At 38.3% G+C, this 24,099-nt stretch overlaps 1 protein-coding gene across 5 annotated transcripts in view; it reads left to right on the top strand.

Annotated features, from left to right (window-relative positions):
* DNAH5 (dynein axonemal heavy chain 5) overlaps positions 1–24,099 on the top strand; it is a 244,682-nt gene that overhangs the window by 170,281 nt on the left and 50,302 nt on the right. For all 5 annotated transcript variants that reach the window (XM_074329069.2, XM_088796437.1, XM_019713456.3 and 2 more), the window contains exons 56-64: positions 6,172–6,403; positions 7,565–7,679; positions 7,940–8,116; positions 10,650–10,853; positions 14,576–14,755; positions 18,134–18,271; positions 21,808–21,943; positions 22,705–23,021; positions 23,565–23,720. In XM_074329069.2, the coding sequence (XP_074185170.2) occupies positions 6,172–6,403; positions 7,565–7,679; positions 7,940–8,116; positions 10,650–10,853; positions 14,576–14,755; positions 18,134–18,271; positions 21,808–21,943; positions 22,705–23,021; positions 23,565–23,720 (1,655 nt within the window). The remainder of the gene's footprint in view (positions 1–6,171; positions 6,404–7,564; positions 7,680–7,939; positions 8,117–10,649; positions 10,854–14,575; positions 14,756–18,133; positions 18,272–21,807; positions 21,944–22,704; positions 23,022–23,564; positions 23,721–24,099) is intronic.

Below are 24,099 nucleotides of genomic sequence, written 5' to 3'. Positions count from 1 at the left end.
TATAATAATAAATATAAAATCTTGTTGGGTAAACCAACGTCTCCATGCCGAATCCTGATCTACCTTCTGTTATAGTCAAAGACTACCATCTGTGGGTATTCAAGTGCTTTTTATTCTTTTTAGGAACTTAGCAACATGGTTTCAAGAAAAACCAGTGTTTATTTTGCCTTCAGGATGTTGATTCTGAATTAAATTATTATCTCCAGCCACATCAATAAGGAAAATATATAATTTTGTTTGTGTTAATATATTTCATTTAGATCATACTAAATATTTCCCATAAAAATATCAAATTGTTGTGTATTTTTCTAATTAATTTATGTTTTTATTCTTTAAATGCATTATATTATTATTTTTTGAACTATTTCATTGAGATATGAGTGACATACAAAAGGTAGTACATATTTGATGTATACAACTTGATGAAATTGGAGGTAAGTATACACCCATGAAACCATTACCATGGCCTATGACATAATCATGTCCATCACCTCCAAAAGTTTCCTCCCACTCTCTTCAATTATAATCATCATCATCGAAATTATTTTGTGGTAAGAACACTTAACATAAGATCTACTCTGGTAGCAAATTTTAAGTATACAAACAGTATTGTTAACTGTAGGCACAATCCTGAACAATAGATCTGTAGGACTTACTCATTTTGCATAACTGTCACATTGCGCTTTTTGACGAATATCACCCCATTTACCCCTCCTCCCAGCCCCTGGCAACCACAACTCCACTCTCTGCATTTGTGAATCTGTCTATTTTAAATTCCCAATATAAGTGGTAGCATGTATTAACCGTATTTGTCTTCTGTGTCTGCCTTATTTCATTTAGCGTAATACTCTCCAGGTTCATCCATGTTGTTGCAAATGTCAGGATTTCCTTTTTTTTTTTTTTTTAATATTCCATCACATATATACCATGTTTTCTTTATCCATTCATTCATCCATGGACATTTGTTTCCATGTCTTGGCTAATGTAAATAATGCTGCAATGAACGGGGAGTGCAGGTATCTCTTTGAGATAGTGATATCATTTCCTTTGGCTATGTACCCAAAGTGGGATTATTGGATCAGATGGTAGTTCTATTTTTAATTTTCAGGGGAACTTCCATACTATTTTCCATAGTGGCTATATCAATTTACATTCCCACTAATAGTGTACATGGATTCCCTTTTAGCCATATCCTAACTAATACTTGTTATTTTTTTGATAATAGCCATCCTAACAAGTTTGGGGTGATATCTCACTGTGATTCTGACTTGCGTTTACATTATTAGTGATTTTGAAAGTCTTTCATATACCTGTTGGCAATTTGTATGTCTTCTTTGCCCATTTCAATCAGGTTACTTGTTTTTTTTGCTATTGAGTTGTAGGAGTTATTTATTTTGGATATAACCCTTTATCAGATTTATAGTTTGCAAATATTTTCTCCCATTTTATAAGTTGCCTGTTTGCTTGTTAATTGTTTCCTATGCTGGGAAGAAGATTTTTAGTTTGATGTAATCCCACTTGTCTATTTTTGCTTTTGTTGCCTGTGCTTGTGTTGTCATATCCAAAGAAAATCATTGCCAAGACCACTGTCAAGGAGCTTAACCAGTATGTTTTCTCCTAGGAGTTTTATGGTTTCCTATCTTATATTTAAGTCTTTAATCTGTTTTGAGTAGATTTTTATGTATGGTACAAGGTAAGGGTCCAATTTCATTCTTTTGCATGTAGAAATTCAGTTCTCCCAGCACCATTTTTTAGAGACTATCCTTTCCCTATTGTGTATTCTTGGCACCCTTGTTGAAGATCTATTCACCATATATACTTGGATTTATTTCTGGACTCTATTCTGTTCCATTGGTATATGTCTGTTTTTAATGCCAGTATCATACTGTTTTGATTACTGTAGCTTTGTAACATATTTTGAAATCAGACAGTGTGATGCATCCAGCTTTGTTATGCTCAAATTTGCTTTGGATGTTTGTTTGGGACTTTCTTGTATTTCCAAGTGAATTTAAGGACTATGTTTTCTATTTCTGTAAAAAACACCATTGGAATTTTGATAAGGGTTATATTGAATCTGTAGATTGCTTTGGGCAGTATGGACATTTTAAAAATAATAGTAGAGTTCTTCTAACTCAAACACATGATGTCCTTTCATACATTTATATCTACTTTAATTTCTTTCATTAGTGTTTTATAGTTTTCAGTGTACATGTCTTTCACTTCCTTAGTTAAGTTTATTCCTAAGTATTTTATTCTTTTTGATGCTCTTGTAAATGGGATTGTTTTTCTTAATTTCTTTTTTGGGTAGTTTTTTGTTATAGTGTGGAGTATTTTTCTAATTTAAAGATGCTCAGAAGTTTAATATTAATATTTTGTACTATCTTAATAACTATAGTGTTTGTGAAAAAAGTGTGTTACATATATGTGTGTGTGTGTGTGTATGAATTTAAATTGACTGAGTCTCTTGATGAAGCATTTAAAGAAAAATATGCTTTGTTTTATGTTGTAAAATCCTGTCTTTACTATCATTTAATAATCTTCATTTTGGCAAATCTTTCTTTTTAGCTTTATATGAAGTTGTTTTGAATTAATTGTTTCTGAATATCTGTATTATCTTCATTCTGGTGGTCTTGTGTTTCCTAATGAAACTCTGTGATACCAAAGTCATACTAAATCAATTAACTTCATTTGTATTTCTCCAAGGTAAAGACAATTATTAATGTTCTTTTACATTTCATTTTAAGCTAGCACACTGTTGTGAAAATAGGCCATTCTCACTTGAAAATAAAGTCTCAAGCATGATGAATACCATATATATGGATATATATTTTTTCGAAGAAGGCCATTTTAATTATATAAATCAAATGACTCACTTTGAAAATTATTACTTGATTTATAATATGCAAGAGTTTGGAGTCCTGCTCCTCTAACTGCTTACACCTAACGGTTTAGTGTAAAGAGAAATGAGGCAACAGCCCCTCAGAAAGTAATACCTACCACAGTACTACCCATGGTTTCCCAGAAAAATTACCATATTTTTTAATGAAGCTCATTAGTCAGTAAATATTTTTGAACTTTGGGCTTCAATTAAAAATGTTTTCTTCATGCTCTAAAGCCTCTGCATAGTTTGGTTCTATTTGAATTTCTAAGTCAAAGTGACCTGGCCTTTGGAGTCTGTCATCCTTGGGTTAGAATTCGCAATCTATCCCCTATAAGCAAGCTTCTGGGAATCTCGTTATTCTTATCTACAAAATGTACATCATAATATTCATCACTGAGGGATGCTGTAAGGATAAACTGACAATGTTTCGTGATTTAGGATCTGCCAAGATTTGATATACTTGCCCTTCGAATGTGTCAATTAAGAATGTGTTTGTCTGTAAAAGAAAACCAGAGAAGCAGTGGCTTAAACAAGTAAGGCATTTTTTTTCCCTGCTACCAAGAAAATTCAGTCCAGGACAATTCCACTGGGGATCTTCTATCTTGCTGTCATCTGTAGGGGGTGTGGCTCTTACTCTTAGAAACACAGATGGCTGTTGCGTTTTAAGGCATCTTTTTTTTTTTTTTTTATTAATTAAAGTTTATTGGGGTGACAATTGTTAGTAAAGGCATTGTTTGTACTGGCACCTCACGAAGCATTGCTTTTTACTTCAGGACAGGATTCTTCCCCAGGAACTTTTGTTTCCGATTCATTGTCCAGACCTGCGTCACCCCTAATTACAAGAGCTTTTGGGGAATCAAAGAGTTTTAGTTGAGCAGATTGCTACCCTGAGCAAAATTGGGATTACTTTAGTAATAAAGTGAGGGATGGCTTCTAGATGGGCAATTAATGTGCCTTCCTCACCTTGTGACTTCAGTTTTTTTTTTTTTTTAATAATCCAAATGAAATGGAAATTGGAGGACACCACTATTCAGGGACTGAGCCCCATGTCATCCCTTGTGTCCCACACATACCTCACCTTATTTCCCATCAAGTGATGTGAACACACAATACCAGGATATAACCCACACCAGCCTCAGACATCAACTTGAAGGCAGGCCCCCAACACTGTAATTGCTGCTTTGGTGATTGGATATTGAAGATGATGGAAGGGTTTTCCATGACCTCTTTTCTGAGTCGCAGTAGCCTTGGGTCACCCTAAGAGGAAGTGATCTTGTCATTTATATAACCTTTCCTGCATCAGAGATCATGGGTTTATGGAAAAATATACTTTGAATCCATCCTGTCTTTATTTTGTTTTGACTTTTTGGAGAGACAAAAAGACAACTTGCTATTAAAGAAAAAAGTCACCATTATTGATACTCTCTGCTCACATACAAAAGAAAATAATTATTGCATGGTAAACACAAGGAAATTTTCAGGAAGTGGGTACTTCCCTGAAGATACCCCATCATGCCAAGTAAAACACTTAGTATCATGCCTGGCTCTTAGTGAATATTGCAGCTGTTGTGGTTAGTACAAAAGATTTGTCATAGGTAAGAATTTTTCCTACGTTTCCAATGCCCAGGCTTAAACTTCCTGGAAGTTAAACTGTTCTCTATAGAGGCTGCTTAACTCATATGAGGAGATACGACTTCTGAGTATCGTAATTTATTGCCTTTCAGTGTATATGGTAAACTGTATTTGTAACCAAGTTGATAAATGGTCTCTATTATTTACATAAATGTAAATAGTGCCCCACAATTACTGCATTGAGAACTTAGTTTAATGATCAATTACTAATGGTGAAAAGATACCATTTTTTATTTCTTTGACAACTATCACCTAATAGATTTGGTCCCTTAATTCCTTTTCCTTCCTTCCTCCTTTTTATTGGCCATATTTCTGTTTGCAACGCTGATGTATATTATTCACTATTTTAAGTACTTTCTAAGCAAATCTATAAGCCATTTTTTTCTAAAATTCATAAAAATGATTGTGATGATATTTAACTGCCTTAAGCAAAACGCTTTTGCATTCCTCCGGGTAGGGACCAAGTGTCTTACTCCTCTTTCACTCCATGGCACAATTGCAGTGGTGTATGTGTAGTGTGTGTCAGACGAAGTGTGTGGTGATTGATTAGCTCTGACTTTGTGGCCTATTCTTTTTTTTTAATGCAGACTTTTTTTTTTTTTAATTGGGGAATATTGGGAACAGTGTGTTTCTCCAGGGCCCATAGGCTTTAAGTCGTTGTCCTTCAATCTACTCATAGAGAGCACAGCTCAGCTCCAAGTCCAGGTGCCGTTTTCAATCTTAGTTGCAGGGGGCGCAGCCCACCATCCCATGTGGGAATCAAACCGGCAACCCTGTTCAGAGCTTGCGCTCTAACCAACTGAGCCATCCAGCCGCCCCTGTGGCCTATTCTTATGATAGGAGAGGCTGTCTTAGACTTGGTCCTGTGTTTTGCACTGGTGGGAAGATAAAGGTCTTCAACAGGAGACTTTTTTACCCAAACATTTTTAAAGGATACTATAAATTAGAATGGACTGCAAATGACCAGCTTCTGCATTTATGAACAGGGTGGCCCAGGCATAAACAAATTTAGCGACGAACATTCCACATGCCAAGTGCAGTCAGAGCCTGGGAGAATTAACGGTATGACAGGTTCTGAGTAAAAAAAAAAAAATAAATGGGATTGTTACATACCATGTTTCCCCCAAAATAAGACCTAACTGGAAAAAATAAATAAGACCTAACTGGGAAAAGACCTAACTGGAAATAAGCCCTAGCATGATTTTTCAGGATGACATCCCCTGAACATAAGCCCTAATGCATCTTTTGGAGCAAAAACTAATGTAAGACCCGGTCTTATTTTTGGGGAAACATGGTATGAATACCAGGTAGGCACTGGTTTCTGAGTTATTTGTGCCACTTTTGTCCTTATGTAAAGCATCACACAGGCCGGCTGCTGACCAGAACCTGCAGCTGTGTAGAAGAGGCTTCTTTGCGTTAGAACACAAAGGATGATGAGAGGCTTAAAGACTGTTATAGTTTTGTTCATAAAAGGGAAAATAAAATTGTTGATGTCGTAGGCCTGGGACCAAAAATACTGACATATATCTGCCTAGGGAGGACTCAAAAAATGGTGTGCAGTCGTAAGAAATGTCTAAGTCTTTTAAAAATGGCCAATTAACCTTTACAATGGTAATTCACATTCATATTTCAGATGCTGTCATCTCTGTTCTTTCTAGTATCTGAACACTTCCTCTCTTCCTATGATATCGACTGCAATGTGGAAACCAAGAAGGAAGTGGTCCAGTGCATGGGCTCCTTCCAGGACGGGGTAGCTGAGAAGTGTTTTGATTATTTCCAGAGATTTCGACGTTCTACCCATGTGACTCCCAAGTCATACCTCTCCTTTATTCAGGGCTATAAGTTCATATATGGAGAGAAGCGTGTGGAAGTGCAAACTCTGGCCGACAGGTATGTGTGAAGGTCAAATATAAAGTTATTATAAAGCAGTGGCTCTCATCTGGGGACAGATTTGCTCCCAGTGAACATTTTTGTTTATTGCAACTCGGGTGGTGGGGGAGGGTGGAGAGGTGCTACTGGCATCAAAGGAGTAGAGGCCAGGGATGCTGCTAAGCACCCTACAGTGCACAGGACAGACCCCAGAGCAAAGAATTATCCAGCTCCAAATAGTACCAGTAGTGCTGAGACTGGGAAACCCTCCTCTTAAGCCTAGTCAAAGGGTTAGTCCATGGTTTCTAGGGCCTTTATTCTTGCCCAATAGGATAAAACGTTGCTGTGTTTTTCTGTGGCCTTCCACTTTGTATAATATTGATAGACATCGTAGACCTGGAAGGAAGCTGAGATTCCAGACATCCCTCCTCCCTCCTCACACCCCCTCCCTCCCCACCCTTTCTGAGTGTCTAGGATAGAGAGTCTGTCTGATGCTCATGTTCATTGCATGGTGAATACCCTCCTCCCACTGAAATTTGCTCTAAGTGTCACCCTCTGCCCTGCTCTTTTCTGATGCTTGTGTCTTCTGCCTGACTATGGCCAGAATCAGTGAGGCTGTTACATAACGGACACCTGAGTAGGTGATTGGCCTAAAGGACTCCGAGGGCGCCAGCCTTTAAGATGCATTATTTCTGGTTCAGGCAGGCAGCTAATCCTTTTATGGTGTTGTTCTGATGGCTACATTCCCAAATCTTTCTTCATCTCTAAACTTTCTTCTTTTAACCTCATTGGTCTCTTCTGAACAATGGAAGTTATCAATTTTCCTTCCTCCGTGATAGGGCTTCAAGCATTTTAAATCTCTTGGCATTTAGCTGAACTTCATTAAGCGTGGTTCCTGCATGGTACAGATTCCAGACCCTCTGTTGTTCCTCGTGTCGCACAGAGTATTTTTAGCAGGTTTTCTCTTCCCACATGCTGTCTATGGAGAACATGCACATGTCTTCCGTCTGAAATCAAGCCTGGACCTATACCCTTTTGTTAAAGCCCTGTTGTATTTGCTACTTGTATATATACTGATTCTTCAAACATGGCCATTACTCTCCATATTAGTAGACCAGTACTTGGAAAATGTGGCCAAGTACCCCAAACTTTAATATTGCACCCTTGGATTTTCAATCCCAGAATGAATACTGGATTGAAAAAGTTGAAAGAAGCTTCGGAGTCTGTCGCTGCCCTGAGCAAAGAACTGGAAGTGAAAGAAAAGGAGTTACAAGTGGCCAACGATAAAGCCGACATGGTGAGTGGACATTGACACGTGTACCCCATTCACTCTGACTTCCCAGTTCATGCATGTTAATGATGTATGCATAATCACTAAGTTATAACCAGGAGAATATAAATCATGTATTTCCATTAGGATATAATACTCTTAACTCCATGTATGAAAATTGTATAAGTGGACAAAATCAACAAATCAAAGCAACACATGCCTTTTCAGCTGGATCTTTGATAATTTTTGACGAGGTGTTTTTTTCCTGTTGTTTTCTATTGGATTAGGTCTTAAAGGAAGTGACAATGAAGGCACAGGCTGCTGAAAAAGTCAAGGCCGAGGTACAGAAGGTGAAGGACAAGGCACAAGCCATTGTAGACAGCATCTCTAAAGATAAAGCCATTGCTGAAGAGAAGCTGGAAGCAGCTAAACCAGCTTTAGAAGAGGCGGAAGCAGCCCTGCAGGTAAATCTGTGTGAGAGAATGGATGTCCGGCTTAGGTCTGAGAAGGAGAACTGAGAAAAGATGAGTAACAATGGGAAATGTTCTACCACTTCAGACCAAGTCTCTCTCCACGGGAACAACTTCAAGTAATATTTGTGTTTGGAGATATTACTAGCTCCTTATAGATTTTGCATGTGCTACCTCCCATCTCATTTCCTCACTCATGATTGATGGGTAGTATCATACTGTGGTGGTCAGGAATCCTGAGTTCTCATTTCTGCTCTGTCACCAAGCTCTGTGACATTAGGAAGGTCACCTAAAATTTCTAAAGTAACATTTCCTCACTCATCTCTTGAGAACTTGGGGTGGGACTGTAAGATACACTGTTCTCTGAGTTCATCTGTGAATCATCCAAATAAGAACTACTGATCTAACGTAGCTCATTAATGTCAGCGCTTGAGCAGGCTTATTTCACTTAGCATAATGTCCTCTCGGTCTATCCATGTTGTCATAAATGGCAGGATTTCTTTCTTTCTTTTTTTTTAAGGCTGAACTATATACTGGGGGTGCCAAAAAAATGTATACACATTTTAAGAGATGGTCAACGTTGCTCAAGCAGGAATTCGCCGTAATCCAAAGTGTCTGGACGCTGATGGTAACCACTTTGCACCTCTTGTAATTGCAGAAGTCAAACGTGACTTGTATTCATCTTTTGTTATCAGTATATATTGAGTATTAAAATTTAAATAGTTTTTTCCTTTCTTAAAATGTGTATACATATTTTTGGCATCCTCTGTGTATATGAAACATTTCCTTTCTTCATTCATCCATCGATAGACATTCACGCTGCATCCATGTCTGGACTATTGTGAATAATACAGCAGTGAACACGAGGGAGCAGATGTCTCTTCAAGACCCTATCCTCATCCTCCCCCGCACCCTTTTTAGGCACCTTGGCATCACTGACCAACCGAGAGAAGGCAATGATAGTGTAAAGAAACTTCTAAATCTTTACTGAACTTATGATACCTAATGGCATCATAGGAATAGAACATATGGCATCTCAGGTTTTGCTTAAAGACTTACATTTTCCCAAGATTTAAAAGGCTTAGCATCTAATTTCATATTATAAAGTATTTTTCTATACCTTCCTAACGCAGTGCTCGCTACCACTAAAATGTTCCGCATTACGTGACCATCAGGGCAGGATGTGTGGGAAGAGGAGTAAGGTGATGGGGTTGAATGAGAGGTTTTCATTTCTTTCATTGGTTCTGACTCCATCTTATTGCCTCTTTGGGGGCTTTTGAAATCTTGAAATATGGTACCACCCGTGTATACTAAGAAAATTCTAGGAACGTCCAAACTCGAACATTTTGGCATCAGGTTACATAAATCAATACGACAAATTCCTATCTCAATGCTACGTGCCGCTTTCTACAGCTAAAGTAAAATAATCATGTTTAGCTCTTATGCCTTATACAACTTTGATTTGACCCTGCCTTCTCCACTGGCTGCTATTATATTTCTTTCCTTTCCTTTACGGCCATGCATCTCAAAGTAAGGTCTATCTGCCATTTCTAATTTTTTACCACAAATTCTTCTTCACTTCCAGCTGTCTAGCTTTCACAAATACTACTAGTCTATTGAAACAAACCTTTCAAAGTATGTAGTTACATTCCTAATAATCAAATTCAGTGGTTTCTCAATCCTTGGAGAAAAGATTGTTAGCTTTGATGAGAAGGTCATTGGGTATCTTCTTTTGGCAAGAGGGGTACGAATGCAAAAGAGATGGAAGGTTTTAAAGATCTGGAAGGAATGAATGTGCACTACTTGTGCTCGAAATGGGACCATATCAGACTCTTATATTTAATATTTTCTCAATACTTATTCCATAAAGAGTTTAAGAGATAGACCACTTATTATCAACCACAAAGGCTCTGTGTGCTATTAAATAATTTACTCTATAAGAATCTAGGTACTAGAAATGGAACAGAACTTTTCTAAGAGCTTAGTGAAATTCTTATTGCCCAAGTTCTATCATTTAAAGGTCAGTTCCCAGCTAAGAAACCTCTAATTATTCAATCTGTCAGCCCTGAGGCTACCCACTGGTGTCAGTCCACTGTGACAAGTCAGAGTTGCTTAAGAGAGAGAGAGGCAGATTCTTGACCTACATAGCTAATGAGTCAAAAAGCACTGCAAATACTGGAGTTCTCTTGATTGAGAATCCCTGTGTCTATATAAGTGCTGACTGTTCTTTTTCTTTCAGAATACACTCTTCTTATTTCTGACACTAAGTGGTCTATACAGTTTTAGGGAAGTCACAACTCTTTATTGGCTCACCAACATTTCTCTCCTCGTCGTCAGATTGAATTGTAAACATTTGAACTTTTTGGGACATGGGTTTCTTTGAGATTACACATGCCTCTAGCCCCCATGACCACATCTAACTTAAAAATGCTTGTTTTCCTCTGTTGAAATAATAGCTCTCAGAGATGAAAGGTTTGTCTGCACTTTGTCATCGGAGATTGGGTAATGACCTCCTTTCTTCCCTCAGACCATCAAGCCTTCGGACATCGCTACCGTCCGGACACTGGGCCGACCCCCCCACCTCATCATGAGAATCATGGATTGTGTGCTGCTGCTGTTTCAGAGGAAAGTCAATGCAGTGAAAATTGACCTGGAAAAAAGCTGTACAATTCCTTCCTGGCAGGAATCTTTAAAACTGATGACTGCAGGGAACTTTTTACAGAATTTACAGGTTGGTAGTTCAATAATGATGGGCTGAGAGGAGACCAGGCTTTATTAGGGTATCTGAGTCGTTTAATAGCATCCGTTTTTAAAAAGAATTTACTCGACATGCCTATTTTTACTTACTAAATCTTTTTCATCTTCGCTGGGGTATAATTGACAAATAAAAGTTGTATGTATTTAAAGTGTACAGCTTGATGTTTTGATATATGTATATATTGTGAAATAATCACCATAATCAAGCTGATTAAAATATCCATCATCTCACAAAGTAGCCATTTTTCTTGTTTCTCTTTTTTGTGATGAGAACACTTAAGATCTATCCTCTTAGCAAATTTCAAGTATACAATTCAGTATTGTTAACTACGTTCACATTGCTGTAATAAGGTCCCCAGAACTTACTCATTATGCATAACTGCTGCTTTGTATCCCTTCACTAACATCTTCCCATTTTTCCCTCCCCCCAGTCCCTGGCAACCACCATTCTGCTCTCTGCTTCTATGAATTTGACTATATTAGATTCCACGTATAGGTGAGATCATACGGTGTTTGTCTTTCTGTGCCTGGCTTATTTCACTTAGCATAATGTCCTCCAGGTCCATCCATGTTGCTATAATGGCAGGATTTCATTCTTTTCTAAGGCCGAGTAATATTCTTCACACATGTTTTGTAGTATTTTTTAGAGTAGAATTTTCTCTTTCAAATATAAGACATTATAAGCTTTAGAGGTTTTCCTGACAAATCTTAGGAGTATGAAAGCATCATCAGTGACATATTTCAATCACAGTTAAAAAAATAATTGTAAGGAGATAACACAGATTTGCATATATTTCATACATATAAATACAAATATATACTTATATATTTCGAGTCTCAATAATAATTTTTGAGTATTAGTTTGCATAATTTTTGTTTTATTATGAGATCGAATTTACATGTAATAAAATGCACATATTTTAAGTATATACCTTGATAAATATTTACGTATGTATATACCTATTAATAAACATTAAAGTCAAAGTTTTTATTTTAAGATCCCAGAAATCTCTAAGGACATCCCAGTCAATAACTTCCCCTAAAATAACTGATTATTCTGACCTTTATACCTTTGAAATTTACATATATGAAATCATATCATATGAACAGCTCTGTTTTGACCTCTTTAACATGTCTGTGACATTCTCATTGTTGCACAGGACAGTATTGTCTTCTTTGTTCATTGCTATATATAGCTTTTCAGCATAGGAATATGCAGTAGTACACAGTAAATGTTTAACAATTGCTTCTCTGGGGAAAAAAAGGAAAAAAAAGCTCTGATTTGTAGTGATTGCCAATTTCCATGGTATGGCTATCCCACAGTGACCAATTTCAGGCTCCCAAAATGACATTGCTGACTGAGTACTGGGAAGAGGTGCATAGTAGCATGCCGTTATGCAGGATTTCTACCATGTAGGTACGATAGATGTAAATGACCTCAAAAACATAGATAATAACATGTAGTAAAAGAAGTATATGTTATTTGACTATTTGTTATTTTTTATTTAAATAACATTTATTGAATTGCAAGTTACATAATTGTTAATAAAGGCTGTGTTTCAAAACAGTTTGCAGAATGCCTGACAATGTAGCCGTCATTTCTCATGAGCTTGTATGAGCCAGCATCACCGTGATATGCTTCAGTTTGTTTGTCCATTGTACCATTGACGCATTTTTGGATTGTTGCTAGTGTTTGCTTATTATTAATAATGCTACTATGAATATTGGTCTACAGGTCATTTGGTGGGCATATTTGCATTTATGTTTAGGAGTGCAATTTCTGGGTCTGAGGTTCTATATTTAATCAGCTGAGGTAGATTGTGCTACAGCGTTTTCAAAGAGTTCTGTCAGTTTACATACCCACCAATAGTGTGTAAGTTGTTCCACATCTTCACCATTTTCTGCTTTGCGATATTCTGATGGGTTTGTAGTAGAGTCTTATTATTGTAGGTTTAATTTGCATCATTTCCCTGATGACTAATGATGCTGAAAATTTTTTTATTGGTTTATGAGCCTCTTGGCAATTCTTTTGTTAAGTGCCTGTTTAGGTCTCTTGTCCATTTAAATTTTTCATGTGTAGGTTTTTCTTTTGATATGAAATATGAGTAATTTATCATTTACACATTTGCAACTATCACCTCCCACTTTCTACCTTAGTTGTTCATTCCTTTTATGGTGTCTTTTGATAAGCAGACATTCATAAGTTTAGTCCAGTTTTTCAGTATTTTCCTTAATAGTGCTTTCTGTGCTCTGCTTAGGAAATCTTTGCCCATCTCTAAGACAGAATAAATGCTTCTGTGTTTACTTCTAGAAGTTTTATTGTTTCATCCTTCACATTTAGACCTTGCAACAACTAATTAGGAATACCCAACCCACATCCATTTCCCAAGCATTAACTTTAGCACCATCTTACCTTCAGTTTTCAGTTCAGCGTTGCCCCGTGGCTGCTGTGGTGAGAGAATCTTACAGCATCCGTGACAGTAGGTAGCTTATGAAACTAGTGGCCACACAGACTTGTCCCAGAAGATTAAAATATGAGACTCCATGATGTAAGTGTCACTGTGAAGGAATAGCATGATATTTGATTGAAGAGGAGATGGTGATTAACTCTGTGTGAGTAGACATGGTAGTGGTGACAGGGGAGACTCAAAAAGTTTTCCCAGAAAAATGTGACAGTGGAACTGGACTTTGAATAGCGTACTGGCAAGTGACTCTGGGTTCCTTGCATTGCATATCTTGTGGCAGAGCAGGTATCTATCTTGGAAGCTCCGTTGCTATTTGCCTTTTGTCACCACCACATTTCTGTCGCTCCCAGATATTCTGAGTTTTCATCTGGCTTCACTCTTTTCCAAGTCTCATTAAAGAAACTTGCATTAAAACAGGCCTGAAAGAGTTGTGTTCTACCCTACAGTATGTATCTCCTGTGAAAGCTTGTTTCACTGAATTATTTAGGTGTTAAATATTTTCTGTTTGGAAAACATTTAATCATCCTCTTTTAGATGATCAAACACCACTTTTAAAAGTTCCTTTGTTATTGTTTGCCCAGTATTTTCTTTTGATGCAAGGAGGCATTTTTAAAATCCTTTCCTGCTACTATTTTAAAATTTTCATCCCTCCAGAAGTTAACAGTTCTGTCATATTCTTGATGGTTCTATGATTAAAAATTAATTCATCACCCTCAAGGCCTAATGTGCAAGTTATTATCTTCACATTTCAGGCAAGTTTAATAGAACCTCTGTCTGAATGTATTAAGCACTTAGTTGCTGCTAAATGCTAAATATATATGTCCTGAGGCCGAATATACCCAGGTATATTTGTTTTCCATTGTTGATTTTATGGTTTGTAATTCACCTAGGTAGGATTAAAGACGTGAAAATTCTGTTGCTTTGGAAATTCTCATAACCATATTAATGTTTCATCATTAAAACAATTTCCTTTTTCCTTGAATTCCAGAAAATTTATTTAGGGTTGGTATCTCTTGTCCACAGAAGATGAAGTATACTCGGATTTCTTCACTGTCCTTGCTTATTCTGCTTTCACTTTCAGGACTTTTGCCTAATATCCTGAAATATTGACAAAATATGAAGTCATTCGTTCATTTTGGTTGTTCAACGGTTCCAATGGCATTGTGAGCATAATTTGAACATGACTTCATGGGAAGAAGTATTTTGACTTCATTTTACTTCTTTTCCATAGCAATTCCCCAAAGATACAATCAACGAAGAAGTGATAGAATTTTTGAATCCTTACTTTGAAATGGCAGACTACAACATCGAAACTGCGAAACGCGTGTGTGGGAATGTAGCCGGTCTTTGTTCCTGGACCAAAGCCATGGCTTCCTTCTTTTCTATAAACAGAGAGGTGTTGCCTCTGAAGGTAAGCCTCCTAGGTAGAACTGCGCGGTGTGTACCTGTACGGGGTCGCCAGGTCAGCTGGTCTGGTCTTTTCACACAGCACAGGAGCTTTCAGCCTTTGGTGTTATTGTACGCAAGTCCACCGGGGCAGCAAGTGCTAGAAAGGCCAAGTACAAGATGTTTCTTTCTTCTCTGTAATCCTTCTCTAGTCAGAATGGTGTGAGCCTTTAAGCATAGACCCTCTACAAGGATAGTAAGTCCATGTGGACTGCTGGGTATTTTTCCTACACAATGTCAACTTGGAAAAAAAAAAAAAAAAAGGAAACACAGAAAACTATATATAGCACAGAATCTCCTGGTAACATCTAAGATCTTGTGCCAGGGAATCCTGTGAATTAGGAATGGTCCACACACAGACGTTGGAGCTTGGTTGCAAGGCATGACATAGTATTTCCTGTTCTCTTCTTTGTCCATCAGGGAAAAAACTGAATACCATGTCTTTGTTTTTTAATGTGATTTGAGAATATGCCTATGTTTCCTTTTGAGTAATTGCATTTCTCAGCTTCCTTTGTACCTGTTCCCGCCCCCCCTCCCAGTTCTCCCCATCAATGACACTCAGTCTTCAGTAGATGGAGAGGCAAGTACATGTTTTGAAAATAGGATACTGATGTCTCAAAAATCATACCTTATGGCTTGGTTGATTTATTTGCTTTTGTATGAGTCTGACCTCTCTTAACCATCAACTAAAATTCACTCACACTTATAAACTACTTAAAAAGGGATGTAATAATCATGATAAAAATGAGCCAGACTAGAAAGAAGATAGGGATAGAATTGCTAGTCCCATTTTATTTTCTAATTATCACCATCCCAGGACCATTTATTCAATCCTGGAGGCCCTTGAGGTCCTAGGGCAACCTTAAAAGAAAAGAGTCTCATTTGGCTCAGAGACATTAAGAGCAAATAATTGATGTCGTGCTGGCTGACATTATGGATCTGGGACCATTGAAGGCTCCAGTGTGGCTCAAAAATGGCCATTGTGATATTGACTGAATTATAATCACCACGTCCAATGAGAAGTACAGGGCCTCCTTTAGACATTTTCCAGTGAGTAAGTTGAAATCATGATGGATAGTTTTTACTTTGTTGTAGTTATTTTTTAAAACATGAGCTGAGATCCATAGGAAGTAGTGGGCATTCTGAACAAGACTTACATAAAAGTGATGACGCCTCCTGCCCGTGTTTAGTACATTTCAGCCTCCATCCAGACCCAGGACAATCTAGACCCTACAGTAGGAAGTGAAGAGAGCACCGTCAGAAAGGGGAACCTTGTACCTGCTCCCGGAACCTGCACTTCTTTTTTTGAGAAGTCTGTTCTGGGAATGCCCTCCTATATTCTTAGGAACATCCAGCACCTGGGTGCATTCATTTTGTCAGGGGCCTCCTAATGGCAGTCAGAACAATATACGAAGTCACGTAGATCCTACATCTTCACTGAGCAGAGAGAAGTAGAAGACAAAGGGAGAGCAAATTACCACTGGACAACTCTGCTTAATATGTTAAGAAATACAGTCCGAGGCCTCTAACTTCACTTATTCCTGGAGGGGCTCCACTCACAAACTCCTGCTTCCTAAGTGAGGAGAGATTAAGGATACTCATTACATTCCAGTTGGAACCTCTGCTGATTAATAACGGAGATATAAGGGGCAGTGCACTTTCATTTTACAATAGCTGAGCCAAGTGTTTCCTAGTAGTGAATACGTATTAATTACAACAAGTATTAATTATAACAATAGCAATTTAGATTCTATTCAAGGTCATCATAAGGTGATCTCGCCTTGAAAACTCTATGAAAACCAGTAAATATCAGTTCATATAAACAGAACATTACAACAGTAAAGCCTTAAATATTGAACATGACTAGTAAAAATAACATCTATTATATACTAAACTCTTGTTATATGCCAATTCTCAGATTTGGATTTTTACATATGTCATCTCATTTAATCTTCATACGCGCGCACACACACACACACACACACACACACACACACACACACATCCTAGGAGGTAGTTTTTCAATATCTCAATGGAGAAACTGAGACTCAGAGTTTAAGTAACCAGCTCCTAAAGTGACCCAATTGGATTTGAAACGTTCTATACTCTTTGGTTAGCAATTTTTGAGAGCTTCATTAAAAAAATTTTTTTGAGTAAAGCCTTAGAAAATATTCAAGCTATTGGGGGCTGTGATAGTTTGACCTTAGTAAGTTGCCACTATGACCTTGCTAGTCTTCCATGTTTAACCCCTGGCAACAGATGCAGCTTAGAGAAGAGCTGACAAAAAAGTGTTTCAAAAGTCCGTCTCTTTAGAAACTATAACTTTTAAGCCATGCTTTTGCCAGTCATGTGTGTTAGTCAGTTATGGAACTCAGACTTTCCCTTAAAGAATTAGTCTGCCAAAATTTGGGGGCCTGAAGTTTTCAGATAGAAAAATCATTTGCTAAAAGAATTTGTGGATGGTAATCTTTTCTTCTCAAACACTTCAGAAAGAATATGGGTTTAGTAGTGGATCTTGCCATTAATGTCAGTTTTAACATTTTAAAGACTTAAAAAGGTGAAACTTGATTTCCAAAAAATTTTCAAAACTCTAAATTCCTAAGCATGGACCATTTTTTATACCTCATCTTTTGCTAATACTACTTTTGATTATGTCTGTTGTGTCTAATTTGGTAACGTCCTTAAACAAATGTTTTTAATTGGTCACAGCTCAAGGTGTCAGTTATTTTCTGGGAGGCAACAATATATAAAAATTACAGGAACAGCATCAAGACCGTGACTACCCATAAAACCTAAGTCTTCATATTCAGTGAATAGTTATGTTCCATCCTTTGTCCTGTTTTAACATTTTCATCAACAGTGATCAGTCCTGCGAGGCAAATGGTTTTAAATATAAAGGATTTTTATTTTTCTACAACTCTTAATATTACAACGTTCTGATCTAGGAATTGGCAAACTATGGCCCACAGGCCAGGTCAAACCCATTACCCACATTTGTATGGCTCATGAAATAAGAATAGTTTCTACATTTTTAAATAAGTACCTAAACAATAGTCTCAATTTTGCCTCTTGGCCCCCACAGCCTAAAATATTTACGACCAGGCGCTGCAGGGAAAAAAAAAAAGGCTGACTTCTATTCTCATGAATTCTGATTTTCTTCTTGTAAACAAGTTTATCAAGTTCACATGAAGATATGGTCTTGACTTACTGCAATTTGAAAAGACCCTAGTGATAGAACGAAGAAAAGGTGTAACCAGGAGACACTGTTGAGTTTTGTCAGACTCTGGAATGCTGCAGGTTGGGTTTGCTGCCCATCCCGTCACCGTGTATGTGTCCTGTGCAGGCCAACTTGGTAGTGCAGGAGAATCGCCACGTGGTGGCCATGCTGGACCTGCAGAAGGCCCAGGCGGAGCTGGACGCCAAGCAAGCAGAACTTGACGTGGTACAGGCCGAGTACGAACAGGCCATGAGTGAAAAGCAGGTAACTGTCCTCTGCGTGGGAGGGACTGTCACATACCTGCGTGGCTCTGGTGAAACTTTCATTCCTTTTCTGCTGTCTCGCTCCAAGGGTTCGGTTTTCAGCCAGGATTCATTTAGTGTATACATAACACATGATCCCTCACAAAGCCTCGGAGTTTGTTTCTAACAGACACCAAGGACCTTTGGTGCAGCGTCAGGATGTTCAGCCAAGAGAGGAGTCAGTTTTAGAACATTCTGAGTTTCCTGATTAATGGTGATAACAGCATCTTCTGTAGCATTTTTTATTGTTTTTCAAATCATGTCCCCTCTCCCTACTTATTTAATCTTTGAAACAATCTTTGTAGTTAGGTAGATAATTTTATTTTATTCTCTTTTTAGAGAAAGGAACTGAGGCAAATAGAGAACAAGAGAAAGGCTCTTGGTCATAGGCAGGGGTCCTAGGGCTGGGCTAGACCTTGGTCTTCTGATGACTACTGAGGCCTCTCGGCTGGACCAACAGGACTGGCCACATGGCTGTATCCCAATGACAGTGACCATCCACAGCCTTCTCATCCTATGCGTATTTTGCAGTGTTGGCACCTTTCAGAATCTGGGTTCTTGTTTCACATACACTTGGCAACAAACTCTTTATTCTATTTATACTAGTTCTGGCTCCACTGGGGCCTCCTCCCTTCTGGCAGATCTAACCCAGTCCTAATGTAGCTCAAGTTTCACGACCCCTCACTTGCACAGTTCCCCATGAGTGCTGGGGTGACTGGGAGTTCTCTGGGGATGGCAAACCAGGTTACAATTGGCAAGTCTGTGTGTGTAAGCATTCCGATGGAACACCTAGAGATCTCAGAGGAAAACCACCTGAGTGTCCAAGTCACCGGGACTTTGTCGTGATTCCCCCCCCTCCCCCACCCCCTTATTCTAACTACATGTTCTATTTGGTATTTTGTATTTATAAAAATACTTTAATGGTTTTCTTAAAGTGGTCTCTAGATTACGTAAGCTTCTGGCCCCACAAAATCTTTAGTTGCCTCTGATAAATACTATCCTTGGTAAATAAGAGTTAGATTCACTCTGTTCTTTCCTCGATGATTTTATGGCATTTACCCCTGACCCTTCTCAGCTGTCTCTTGGCTGGATGGAGATTCCTGCTCTCCGTCTGTTCCCTGATAGGAGTCCCAATGAGGGGATTTAGTGAACATTTCACTTTCAACATGTGCAGAATATATGATATTTTCTCTTAAAGATAAGTCCCTCAAAAGCAAAATAAGACATTTTAGAAGTTTCAAGGAGGTAATTATAGCACCTATTTGGGTTTGTTACTTATGCCCTATGGAATTCCCTTATAATAAAAGAGAAAATTGACATTGCAGTTTGAAAGAGTACTTCAGAAACTGTGAGAAAGGCATCTTCATTTTTATCTCCTGGACGCTCGCTTCTATTGGGCAGCACTACTGAATATCGTAAAATATTTCACAGCCTCATTTTATGATGTTTCAGTTGTAATGTTTTTGCCTTAGCTCATTCAATAGCCTTTTTTGTTTTCGAGCATCTGTTTTTTGTTAGGTAAACAGTCATGGGACCACATAAGAACTACTATTGTAAAGGTATGGCTCTGACTTTAAAACTCGAGTTTCAACAAATGTCAAGTTTTTAAAATTAAAAACCCTAAGTCTGGCTGTAAGCCCACGTGCCACCCACATACTGAAGTAAACTTGACCTTCAGTCATTTTGTTGCTCCGTGTCCCTCCATCGGGCTCCCTGGGAGTGCAGGGGGCTTGCGGACCCCCGAAGGCAGGGGAAGAGCCTGGAGTCTGCAGTTCATCAGGGTCACGCCCAGTAACCTCCTGACCCAGGCCCGTGCATCCCTGTAGGAGTGTCCTGCTTCTCTCTGCAAAGGACCATGCGTTTGTGGGGGACACACTTCCCTGGGCCCCGTGGACAGCTAGTCACACTCTGGCAGCACTGTGAGAGAGTGGGCTGGGGGGACTGCTCATGGAACCCAGGAAATTCTGCACAGCCCGCAGCCAGGCTCAGAGGGAAAATCTCTCCTCCCTCCTGTTCCCTCAGACATTTGCTTGTCTCCTGTCCTCATATCCCATTCTGCCAGAGGCGCCTGGGCATCCAGAAACAAAGCCCGGGGAGGCGGGGCCTGGCCATTGTTTCATTTGGCTACTTGGGAATGGGGATGGGAACGTCAGGAAGACAACTTCATCTCAAAAGTATCTTTTACGTGAAATGTTTGTTTCAGAGGCAAGCAGAAATAAATGATGGCGCATCATATTTCCCAGCTGGCATCTTTCTTCTTGGAGAGGAACAAACAAATGTGGGCTGTGTAGCTGTGGGGCTCAACCTCTCAGCTGTACTTTTAGCTTTCCTGCATTAACTCTGGGGGAAGAAAAACAGAGCAGAGACTAGAACCAACTGGAATAAATGTCTTGCTTTTGAAACACACTGTACTGTGTTATTACCACAGAAGCAATTCATGTTCCTTATAGAAAATACACATAAATAACCCTGGAGACGAACCTAAAAATATTTTTCTCTTTAGTTTTTTCATAGCTGAATGTATGCCTAGACTTACATATATTTTTAAATCCATTTAAAACTATAGCAGATAATTTAGTACATACTGCTTTATAAATTGAAATCTTAATGATATATCATGATTATCTTTCTTGGTTATAAAAATTTTTATAAGATAATTTTTAATGACTTCAGAGTAGTCTTATTCATGATATACCATAATCTATTTAAATAATCCTATATTGTTAGACATGTAGCATGTATATGTGCTAAATATATATATAATATAAATATATGTAACTATTATACCTGAACTTCCGTGACTAGTCATATAGCTAAACCTTTAGCCACGTCTATTATTATTTCACTAGTAGAAATTTTTTACAAGTAGAGTTAGCAGTTGTTTCTTAAAATAGAGAAACAGAACAATTTTTTAAACAATTAAGCACTGAGTGACAACAGTACGTGGACGTCTGGCTAAAGGTCTTTTGTTGGCCCAAGGAGCAGCAGGTAGGGACCTGCTGAGGCAAGTGTGTTGCCGTTTATGAATGAACTTCAGAACAACATGGTTTGAAGATAATCTAAAGTTTCACCTAAGGTGAAAGCAGATGCGGTGTTAGATAAAGCAATACTGATGCTAAAATTTACCGTGAGAAATTTTCCTAACTTTTGAAATAGGGATAAATATTTCTTTATATTTTTTGTGCTATGTGATATTAGCATGTATGCTACTATTTTATTTCCATTTTTCTTTATAGGGAAATCATAAGTAACGCAAATTTCCACAATGTCTTAGTTGTTAACTTTTGGGGAGGGTCTGACCAATTGGTTCAGTTCCATAGAGGCAGACTCTGGCTGACCCTGGCACATAGTAATTGAATCTTACGCTTCCTATGAAATAGGAATAATGGCTCACATGTCTCAGAAAGGCAGATAATAAAAATGTTTGAGATTGTATTTTTGAGCCAGAGGCTAAGTGTATCTGAACAAAAGTTTTCTCCTGCTTATGACCTTTGTTAGACCTTACTTGAGGATGCAGAGCGATGCAGACATAAGATGCAGACTGCTTCCGTGCTGATTGGTGGCTTGGCAGGAGAAAAAGAAAGATGGACAGAGCAGAGCAAAGAGTTTGCTGCGCAGACTAAAAGACTTGTAGGTATGTAAATTCCTTTATGAATGAGATTATGTGTTGACTGTGATAGGCAGTTAGCAAATTTAAGCTTTAATCGGAATACAAACCAACACTTGATTACTTCAATTTCGTGTGTGTGTGTGTGTGTGTGTGTGTCTAGCTATTTCACAAGGGTAAATATTGGTGTGGCATCTATGCAACCCTTATTAAATGTGTTAATGACCTTTAAGCCTCTTATTATCAGGTCACTTTTTAAAATTAAATTTATTGGGGTGACATAGGTTAATAAAATGATATAGGTTTCAAGTGTACAATTCTATAATACATCATCTGTGCATTGCATTGTGTGTTTACCACCCAAAGTCAAATCTCCTTCCGTCACTGTGTATTTGCCCTCCTTTGTAAAAAAGGGTAAAGAGAATCAAATATCAGGTTGCTATTGAATTCTCCTATGGTCAACGGTGACATTGGTCAAGGTCACTTTGAATGGAGGCTCTGTCTTCTGAGGTTTTGTGTCTTAAACTCAGAAGTCATCCTCTCACATCCAACAAGAGTCAAAATAATCCGGTGTTTGGCTGTGAGCGGTCAGTCCTTGGTGGACAATTTGGACCCTGTTTAACAGTGAACCAAACTACTGCTTATTCACAAAGACACAGAGACATGTGGTTACAATTTGGTTTCTGGAATTTCGCTTAAAAGAATGGTTATCTTTTTCATTGTTAATATATGTACAATTACAAGGCTGATCATAAAGTATTTGAGTGCTGCTTTATTTTCCATTTTAGGGGATGTATTGTTGGCCACGGCTTTTCTGTCTTATTCTGGTCCATTTAACCAAGAATTTCGTAATCTGCTATTACATGACTGGCAGAAGGAAATGAAAGCCCGGAAAATTCCATTTGGGGACAGTCTAAATCTCACCGAGATGTTGATTGATGGTCCTACGATTAGTGAATGGAACCTCCAAGGCCTGCCAAATGATGACCTGTCCATTCAGAATGGGATTATTGTCACAAAGGCATCTCGCTATCCTTTGTTAATAGATCCACAGACTCAAGGCAAGATCTGGATTAAAAATAAAGAAAGCCAAAATGAACTGCAGGTAATTTCTGTTTGAGTATATGTATGCGATCAGTCAAGTGGTATTGCCTCAGATCAGCAAGTATGTGGGAATACAGAAATATTGGATAATTAGAAATAATTTCTAAAGATTGCATTATTTATGTTTGTGTTGATCTTTATTAATGTCAGCTTTCAAAGGTTTCACACTCTCTTCTGTCAGGGCTGAAGACTCTCTTTGATAAACAGCAGAGTGCAGCTGTGTCACACTGTCAGCACTTTATTGGGACACTTCAAAATTAGTCCATGATGCTTTGTCATGAAAGTGTGGCTGGTGAGGAAAAAGCAGCGATGCCACTGAGCCTTTCCATACATCCCAGTAAAAGGGGATGATGGTTTCCTAAGGAAAAGGGAGACAGTTTAAGCTTTCTGTACCATTTCAGCAAGTGTGGTTCTAAGTAAGGATCTCTAAACTCTCGGTATTTGTCTCGTGGGATAGAATGCTTGGGCACCACTTCCTATCAGTTATTTGTGTATCACATCAAAATACCATATGTCAAGGGCAACATTTTGATCTGGTTTCTAGATCACATCTTTAAATCACAAATACTTCAGAAACCACCTGGAGGACAGTCTTTCTCTTGGAAGGCCCTTGCTGATCGAAGATGTGGGGGAGGAATTAGATCCAGCCCTGGATAATGTTTTGGAGAGAAACTTCATTAAGACTGGGTCTACCTTTAAGGTAGGTGAAAGTTATTTACAATGTGCAGAACAATTGCCGTGAGGCCAGGTCAATATGACATAGATGCCGTTTCCTCAAAAGGCAGCAACGCAAATTCCAGTTAGTGGCAAGAGGCGTTTGCTTTTTCTCTTCTACACTTCCTGAGTTGGGATTAAAATATTCAAGAGTAGTCCTTTTAGGAACACCTACTTCACATGTGTAATAAAGTCTGACTCCATTCTGATGTTTGACTGTGGACAGTTTTCAAGCCCCATCATGCCTCTCTCCCGTTACATCCCAAAGCTGGGCAAGCTGTTAAAAAACCCTGGGTAGTCTCTCCTTTGGCACTGGTGGGAAATTCAAGCCATGTAATCCCCTGTCTGTGCCCGTGGTGGGGACC

Source organism: Rhinolophus sinicus, chromosome 3, assembly GCF_057876585.1.
Source record: "Rhinolophus sinicus isolate RSI-liver-muscle chromosome 3, RSI-T2T, whole genome shotgun sequence".
Taxonomy (NCBI): domain Eukaryota; kingdom Metazoa; phylum Chordata; class Mammalia; order Chiroptera; family Rhinolophidae; genus Rhinolophus; species Rhinolophus sinicus.
Note: the sequence above shows the minus strand (reverse complement) of the source record. Positions and strands in the feature narration are given on the sequence as shown.